We start from the raw sequence: 9,787 nt of genomic DNA, 5'->3' as shown, positions 1-9,787 counted from the left end.
ACAACTTGGACTCATTCACCTTTTGAAGTCGGTGCGGCTATACTTTTTTAGCCGTTTGATTCCAATACATTTGTATATGTAAAATCACAACACGGAAATCACAATACTACTGCAACACGACAGTGACGTCACTTTAGGATTTGCTTTGCGGAGGGGGAGAGAAGTAAGACTCTGAGATATTAAGTAGAGTTTAACGTATTTCATTAGTGTATTAAATTATAACCAACTATTCATACTTTGAATACGTAACGATGTTTGACAATACAAAAATATTTCAAAATGAGGATCTGAATTGAAAAGAATCTCAAATCCACAGACATATACAAACATTCTTCATGTTGATATATCTGTTTCACAGAGTTGGAACTTTTAAAGAGGTCAACAAGGAACATAATTAATAACACAAACAAACAAACCATTAAAAAAAAAAAAAAAAAAAAAAAAAAAAAAAAAAAAAAAAAAACCTTTTTCACAAAAGTATTCAATATATATATGTTCCTTCTGAAACAATACTCTGGTGCACTTGGACCTTTTTCAATTCAGGGCCTCAATTGTAGATAATCATAGCTGCACAATTTATAATGTAATGATAAGTATAAATTGAATAAAATACGAACCTGGTGCTACCATTATTTCATGCTTCTTGGAGCGCACCCGAAGAAACGTAAGATCATTGGTTGGATCGAGATCTCGGATCACACAGCGTGCCTTATCCGACAGCTGGCTCATCAGCCCTGCGTAGTGGACGGTCGTGGTGTTGTCCATTGTTGTCTTAATAGGAATGCCTGCGAAATGAACACAAAACATACGTCACTCTACAGAGGACTGGACTGTTTTACTTACTTCTTTTTCGAGCATTCGCAGTCATTACAATTGCACTAAAATGCTCTTCATATAAGTAAAATCCTACTCAGTAAGCTTTCAATAATACTAGGAACCATCAAAATTAAGAATCTTAGATTTTCTCTGGTTACAATGGACATAGTCATACGAAGAAGTCAAGAGTGCAATATAAAATGAGTGTATGGAAATAGGCTCCATCTATATAGTGGAGTCTCCAAGATGTGTATGTAGATCAAGAAAGTTCGGCAAATAAAGATGGAGAAAAAATGTTTGGTAAGTCAAATTTTTATTATTTCGTATTATCCTCTCATGCACCCATATAATTTTAATTTTAATTAAAAAAAAAAAAATCCCTAATCCTTCTATTCAGTATTTGATTGGTGTGAATTTGAAGTTTCTGTTGACTTTCCTCTCACCCTCCCCCAATCAGTGTTGTTCATGGACGGTGGGAAGGTAAGAGCCATTTCCATGAGGTCCTTCGGCACTCAGAGAAAGTGATGTGATCAGATAGTGTTGTTAACAAACACTAAAATTTCATCAGCTGTAAGATGCTTAGCTTAGATTTAACACAATAATACAAAGTTCTTACATGGGCATTGGTAAATGAAATTAAAACCTTAGAGAAAAAGTAAATTCAAATTTACTATGTCTGTCTTCCAACTAAACCTTTCACTCTCGATTGCAGAACTTTTCGAGTAACGGGACTGGCATTTTCGGGAAATGGGTAAAGTAAAACAACAGGAACTACCACGTACAACCGTCCCGAACGGGTGACCAAGAAATGGAACAAACGGTAATCGATGCAAATAGTAAAAACAATTTATCTAATTCAAATGACTATAAATAATTATAATATGAATAGTAAAAACTTCATATGCTTATGAAAATACCCAAAGTAAGATTCCTGTTTGTTAAATGTAAAGAATGCATTAGTTTTCCAACCAAATACATTTAGTGTCACGAATAACCTTACTAGCATGGAGGGAAACAGCTACTTAAGTTCTCAATATGACAAAAATTAAACGGCGTGACAAACATCTTGGCATTTGAAGGCGGCGCTCCAAGTTCCCTTTAAATGCTGCTAGCAAATGAAAGGCCAGCGGTATTGCCACGTTTATTTTATACGCATCCACGTCTATCCCCTGTCACTTGATCGCGCTGCAGTTTGTCTGCTTAGCCATAGCCAGACCACTTTACTACTTGGCAACGTCGCGCCAGAGCTTGCGTTTTATTCGTTTAGCTGAAATGCCAAGAAGTTTGTCACAGGCTTTAGTCAGAAACGGTGTGTTTCCGCACTATTTTTTTTTTTCCAGGAATATATATACATTAGCTTAGATATGGGGTTCAGTAAGAGAGAACCACCTACTACCGGAGTATAGGTGTGCATTTTTAAGAATGTTTCAAAAGCTCAGGTTTCTATATTTGTCTTACTTTTATTTATACCCTCCATCTTACTCATTGTGTGTTGGGTTTCCTTTATGGGTAACGTAACTGGAAGTAGATGATGTGGTGGATAATTATCCTATATCGCACGTAATTCAATATCATAATTTGTTTTCAATATATTGACCGTATTTGTTAACAGACATGCATCAATTGTGCTTCCTTCTTACAATTGCTGTATGGGAATCGTGGAGCACAAAGAAGACGGAAGGACATTTAGTGTCACACTAAATGAGGACAGCTAAGCCAGAAAACATCTGGCATCCTAGCAGTACCTCAGAGTGTGTGCTTCAATAAAAATGTTAGGTGGAATGAAAAAAGTCACATCCATAATCTCTTACACAGTTGTTTTAAGCTACCATGGTAGTAAATCATTAAAAACTCAGTGGAGGAAAAAGTCGTAAGAGCTTCATTCTACAGAGGATCACCCAAAGGAAGGAAGAAAAAAGAAAAAGCAAAAACCTAAAAATTGCAATAAACGTCTAACATTCATTTAAAGGATCTGAATAAAAGCCAACTATCAGACTTTTCTTATTAATATGCATCTTATTGTTTCATTATATAAAAATCGCAACTTACAAGTGGGACTTACACTAAAAGCGGTAGAGCTATGCTATTAGATACCGACGAATGTTCAGTCGGAATTTAATCCTTCAAAGAGAAGGGCTAAAATTTTCAATGTTCGACCAAATATGGATGCCACGATAGTAGAACTCGTGATGAAAAATCGTCGGTATCTCATTCAGAGTTCAGAACTGTCATCCCGAATGCATGTTCAACAAAAGGAAAACTCTGTAATCAGTGCAATATCCGGGGAAAATCAGGGATACATTAGTATCCTAACAAATTATGAAAATTGTGTATGGATAAATTTAACACGTGGATTTGCGTTGTCCTGAAGTTGAACATATTGGCGATTCTCAAATTGCTTCATGGTTTTCGATTTTTCATGCACACATTCCAAATGCTGACAGTACTTTTGCATTGATCGTCTAGTTAGGTGGCAGCAATCCACGATGCACGAACCCCGAACACATCAAACAACTTTCTGTTGATGAAATGGTGGGTTTGGTTGGTGGTGAGTTCTAAAGTCATATATTGATACGTCACAATACAAATAATTACACAACACAAACAACACAAATAGATCATTTCTGTCAAAACATTAATAAAACATCCAACTAAAGATATTAAAATATATTTTAAATAAATAAGTCAAAAGGGACAGTTAAATAAAAGGTCACAATACACAAATCCAACAGCATGCCAAGCTGATGAAAGTGGCGTTTGTTATGGGTAGACGACATCTGGAAAACACAGTGCTAGCCTGCGCGTGCAAACCAGTCGTATGTTGAATGTTTTTTTTAGTAAGGTACGTTTAGTCGTATAACATCAGACACGGAGGCGACAAAAAAACAGGAAGTGTGATGTGCTTTTTGAATGCACAGGAAGTTGGACAACGAACATTCGTCGTCGTATAGCTGCTGTGCGCTGCAGACACAACACGGTATATTCATGTGTGCTGGGATGGCAAAAAGTTACGAGATCCACGTCACACAGGACAGACCAATATGTCGTTACTCCTCGTGTTAATGCTCGCTCTTATTCGGGAAAACTGACGGATCCTGTGAAAGAGTTTTGTCTATGGCTGCACACTCACCATTGTGAGAAACCATTTCCAGTACCGAGAAGTATGCGCTCAGCGGGTTCCACATCATCTGACGAAGGAGCAAAAGACTTCAAGAATGGTGGGAATGATGCCACGAAGAAGACTATGTTTTTCTGTCTTGTGCTTTCACCGAGAACAAACGTGGAGCCATTATTTTAAGCCTGAGACTCCCTGGTCCCTGTAAAATCTAAAGCCATACACACAAGTTCCGAGATGGTCATTATGACGTTCTTCACCGGAGCATTAGGTCACAATAGATATACAGCGTTCCAAAAATTACGACAAAATGCTCTGGAATTCTCTCGAGCGGAATTATCCTTCTTCCCGATCATGCTCACCCGCACACTTCTAACTTGCTAAGAAGTATGCTTTAACAACTTAGCTGGGAAATCCTTCAACACCCTAAGCCCGGATCTCTTCCTATGCGATTTCCACATTTTTGGAGATCTGAAGAGAGGCATTTGTGGATATCAGTTTGCATCGGACTACGACAAGTGTGACTGGATCAAGATGTGGTTCCGTCGGCAACCGAAAGTTTCTTCAAGGATGGCTCCGACTGTCCCATCTCCCAAGCCTTTGGCTTATATTACAATTTTATCTACATCAAGTAACAAAATGTATATCCCACGTTAATGTTTATGATGTTTACTATGAGTAGAATACTGTCAGATTTACATAAAATACTTCCAATTGAATGCTCGCTTGTGGTCGAAGAAAATTCTTCTTGTCAACACGATATACATAACTATTAAAATAAAGCAATTTTTCACTACCTCCTACTAAACTGTAAATTCCGGAATGGTAAGTGTTTGTATATCTATATTATTTGTTTATGGATACAAGTAAAGCTCGGCTTTATATTATGACACGTAACTGATAAGGAAATTTCTGAAAATTTGTTGTAAACTACCTTTTCCAGAGCTCATAGAGAAAACAGTAACTGCCTCTATTAATAGACAATACATTGTCTGTACTTACTAGTACGTTGACTTCCTACGTATAAAAATTCACGTATTCTTATCCTAGCTAGAGTTTCTGCTAGCAAGAATCAAAACCTGAAGGGAGGGGAAAAATGGTACAACGTAAATTTATGTATAGTTCCATCAGATTTTATTTCTCAGTTACTTTCTGTTTTCAAGTTACTCTACTGTCACTTTACGACGACCATTGCAAAATCATAAATTGATGTCCCTTCACAGAATTTTCAGTGGAATCTAACGATTTGACACAGATTGCCCCTAATATTAAATATCAAGACAATGATTCTTCTTTGAATATAAGAGAAGTAATATATCGAGTGATTGAATGTAAAGAACACATCTCAATTAATAACACATTGCTAACCTGAATATGTCCTTGTGACGATCAATGATTTCTTCAAATACTCATAGATATTTCAGTCAATCTTTCTTCTGGGTGGGTTTTAAGCTAAAATCGTGTTAGATATTTGGCTAATCATATGCTAGGCTATTAGTTCAGTGCTAATTAATCACTTATAAGAACTATGTGGTCCAATAATTAAACAAATAACGGAAACTCTCTATAGAAAGTATATTGTCACAATATTTCTAGTTTTAATCAACATTTAAATGATTAAGTTAATGCTCTCCGCTTACGGATTAACTTGACCCAATAGAGGAACATTATTGAATAATCGTTGAAAAATTGCTTATTCTTCGTCCCTACACCCCTGGCAAAAAACAGTATACAGCTAAATACGATATAAAGTTGGAAAAATCACTTTTGTATCCTGTTTAGTGAAATTAAATTATAATAATTTGCCTTTTGTCCAAAATTTAATAATGTACTCTCGTATAATACAATAATTTCATCTTCCTTAAACGTTTAAGGCAATCAATAATTTTGCCCGAAGTACCGCTGAGCTTTCGAAGAAAAAATCTTCATTACAGGAACACATCCATTTTAATATTGTGTTATAAATAATATTGTTTATTTCACAGAAGAGGTAAAACGAAGTAAGTTTTGTAACATTATCTGTTACAATTTATTAAAAGTTATCAAAAGAACATATGTAAGGACTGGTATGTCTTTTCCACCAATATATATATAACTCTTCGACTAGGGACTATGATAAGAAAAGTACACAAATCATGAACAGTTTTACCTTCGGAATTAACAACAATAACGCCAGCAACGCCTTTGTGAGACTGGATACGTTTCAAAGTTTCTTCTATCTCAGTTGCCTACGGAGAAGAAAAATAAAGAAACTCATAAATATCTTATTTCACATGTTCAGTACAAAATATAGTAAATGTAAATGTTATCATTGCACTGTTTTATCTGAAGTGATTGAATATTTTAAAACGCATTACTTGACAATGAACTATAGGAAAATATCAAGCTTTAATTTACTTTCCAGCTAAACAACGAAATACTTAATTATGATTAGATATATTCCTTCATTTCTTCATTTTTAGTAATTGTTTACAAATGCATTGGATTATGCTCTCCAAGTATATCGAATTATGATTTGTCTTCTTATAACCAGTGATCATATGGTTTCCTCTGCCTCACGGCGAGTGTGGTTACCGAAACGACTCAGTTTGAGTTTCGCAATTGCCTTGAAATTAACGACATCACATGTGGATAAGACAAACTTGAAGTTACATAGCTTAGAAATTATATTTCTAATTTCCAGGTACTTTCAAGCCTACTCTGTTTTATGATTCAAAATATATTATATTTCTGCATGTATCAATCCCATGAACAATGAACAACGGGACTAGGATTATTTGTTAAGGAAGGTGAGTTTTTGAATACAGTTTGAAATTTTGCGTATCCCTGAGAATGACTGTGCGAACAATGGGATGCCATATGCATTCATGGATGCAATCTTTGCCTTCGTACTGTGAGGTTAACATGTTTAAGAAACCCTAGAGGCAAGCTGACTGTGAAATAAGGCCAGTCATCTGGTTCCCAACAGCGAATATTTATAGCCAGAAATGGGAATTGAATGGTGTCAATGGATTAAGTAATTGTTAAGTACAAAAATGGGTGTCTAATTGTTCATGCAAAGTCTAGTCAAATCTTTTGGTGGGGAGGAATTCGATCACGCACCATACAGTCCTGGTAGGAGCGAAAACCACAATGAAACTGGCTCAACAGAGAGTTTGATTCTAAATACCGAACAATAGGATTGTTAATCATCGCTCACCCAGTTTACAGACGCAACTCTTAAGAGCGATGGGTCTGGAGCTCATCGCTATTGTTGCGGCATTCTCTGGTTTCAAGATAGGAAGAATAAGAGCCTCACGCCATCGTGGTGGAAACGGCTCTTCCAACTACATGTGATTAAACGTTGCAATAATGCAAGCTGTGATTCGTGCGAGACGTTGCACAACACGCCGTAAGATATACCATCTATCCTTGGAGCAGTGTTTGACGATTTACGTAAAGCAGAGTCGAATTCAAGAGCCACAGAGAAAAAAAGTTACAAGGCATGTAACTTTTCTTTTATTCACTGTAACTCAAAGATAATTTATTTGTAGATTAATGACAGTTTGTCTTGTTGCAGGCTTGAGGACTTCGGGTTCAGATCACGTATTTCCGAGAAACGGACATTTAAAATGATGACTCGTCTGCAAAATTAAACAGGAGCGAAGTGATGTCAGTGGTGCGGTTCGTGTATGCCAAAACACTACACCTGCTGACATTCAGAAGCAGATTTTGGATGTGTATGGGGAGGTCTCAATTTCACAGCAACATATATCGAAGTGGTGTCATGCTTTCAAAGGATGGATCAGTTAATGACAACCCTGGACACAGCGGGAGACCCAGTATCTTAACTACTGGCGTGAACTATGTTCGTGTGGACGAATATTTCTATGGACAGAAGAACATCACGTTCAATATTATCTGAGCTAAGACTACCAGATGGCATTATGCAAAATATTGTGAATATTGTCTTTAAGTATAATTAAGTATGTAAGAAATAGGCACTACGGGCACTATCCAAGAACCACAAGGCAACCAGAAAGGTGACGTCACTGAATATTCTGCAGCGTTACGCAGTGGACAAGAAAAACTTTCTTCATCGGGTAGTGACTGATGATGAAACAATACTGCATACGTTCACTCCATCAAAGCAGTGTTTTTTTTTTAACCATTGTTTATACGTATACCCATCGTCGCTTTCCCATCTTTTCGCTACGGACGCATCCCCGTGCGGTCCCCATGCTCCGCTCCTGGCCTGACTCGGTTAAAGGGTATTTGTGCTTTAAGCTGGCCAACTAACACAAGTTAGTTTATGTTCTTAAGTTGGTTTGTATGTACTGTACTTTTTATGCCATACACTGATTTATATTCTAGTAGCAGTGTCAAAGATTTGTCTCTCACTCAGTGATAAAGTAAGGAGACTAATTTATAATTCTATTGAAACATTGGGCTAAAGTTTAGCAGAAGGGGTCCAGCAATTGTTTCTAAAAAATGTTTCAATTTCGGTAATTTCTGTTTATATTAGGTTAGTTTGTGTCAGATTATGTTAGTGTAGGAGTCCAGTATAACGTTAAAAAAAAAAGATAGGACTTCGCTTATATTAGATTATTTCGGTTAGGTTTGGTTGCGTTATGTTAAGTCTAAGTACTTGGACCATCTATTTCTCCTCTAAATTTTGTGTTTTTTACGTGCTTCTGGACCCTTTCTGCTAAACATAACCCAACATTGTTTTCGTTATATCTGAATATGACATGAGTCTGCGTAATAGCTAATTTGGCTGCATATGGAGTTAATGAAAAATAAAGGAAGCAGGAAATTAACAAATATTTGCGGAATTCAAATGGGAAATGAAGCAGAAATAATTGTGAGTAACGTAAATTAACATAATTAAGAAAATAACGTTTAAAATCGCTTTTTACTCCTACGATCACAGCAAGGCCATCAGCGTAACCTTAGCCTGAACTTGAGCACCTGTTAACTAACATGGATGTCAGACAATAGGCAAGTTTATAAGGCATTAAGAAACTTCCCTGAAATCATATGAGCTATAATTGCATTATCTTTTTATGTCTGTAACAGCCCCTCCATCCTAATTATAAAACAGAATCTGCAGATATGTAGAATGTATCACTGTAGTGAAAAGGTCCCTGCCCCGATTATGAGTCATATTGAAATACATTAGAAATACTTTGCGTGAGATATACATACACTTGTACATTAAATAACTACCGCTACCAATATATGCATGATACTTTTTCTAACTTACCATATTTTACTTATTTATTTCAACCAGTTGACTACTATATCCAGAAAATGACAACTTCAGATATAGAACTTCACTTCCACCTTCGTAAATCGTTTCTATGGTTACCAGGTTTGTTAGTAATATTTCAATCATGATTCTAGATAAAATAGATTCTGACTCTCGAATCATGACTCTTGATAGGCGATACTAAATACAAATATTGAGTAAAAAGAAATTATTTAGGTGTAGCGAAATTAGTTTTAATTCAAAAGTGGGACATATCAAGTAAGCCAAGTAAAATAACTAGAAATATACTTGTTTTTGCGTAGACTGAGAATTGACCACATTTTGTAACAGTTTGTGTGAACGCTACGCAAATTTTACAATTGTCATAGCAGTTTCCTGTACGCAGAATTTTGCGAGGGGTTACATAGGATGACTCTTATAACAACTTTCTGCATGTTTGACGTTGCATTGCTGTACATAGATATTTGCGAAGACTAACGACTGATAAATAATCCTGCCCTGTAATCCATTGTTCGACTTAGTCGCACGGCTAATCGTTTTTCTGCAGTTGCGACTAAATCGGAGTGACTAGGCCGAATCAGATCGATGATTTGTGTTCAATTATT

General features: G+C 36.2%; 1 protein-coding gene across 1 annotated transcript; it reads right to left on the bottom strand.

Annotated features, from left to right (window-relative positions):
* Positions 1 to 617: 617 nt before the first annotated feature.
* robl (dynein light chain roadblock) lies at positions 618 to 9,329 on the bottom strand (the record flags this gene model as incomplete). Its single annotated transcript, XM_081750226.1, is given in 3 exon segments — positions 618 to 785; positions 6,081 to 6,159; positions 9,177 to 9,329. Coding segments are annotated over 3 exon segments (250 nt in total), but the record flags the coding sequence as incomplete, so codon positions are not given.
* Positions 9,330 to 9,787: the final 458 nt, after the last annotated feature.

The sequence above is a fragment of the Thermobia domestica genome, chromosome 2 (genome assembly GCF_964235325.1).
Source record: "Thermobia domestica chromosome 2, izTheDome1.hap1.1, whole genome shotgun sequence".
NCBI lineage: Eukaryota > Metazoa > Arthropoda > Insecta > Zygentoma > Lepismatidae > Thermobia > Thermobia domestica.
The sequence above is the reverse complement of the archived record's forward strand: the minus strand, read 5'-3'. Positions and strand labels throughout refer to the sequence as shown.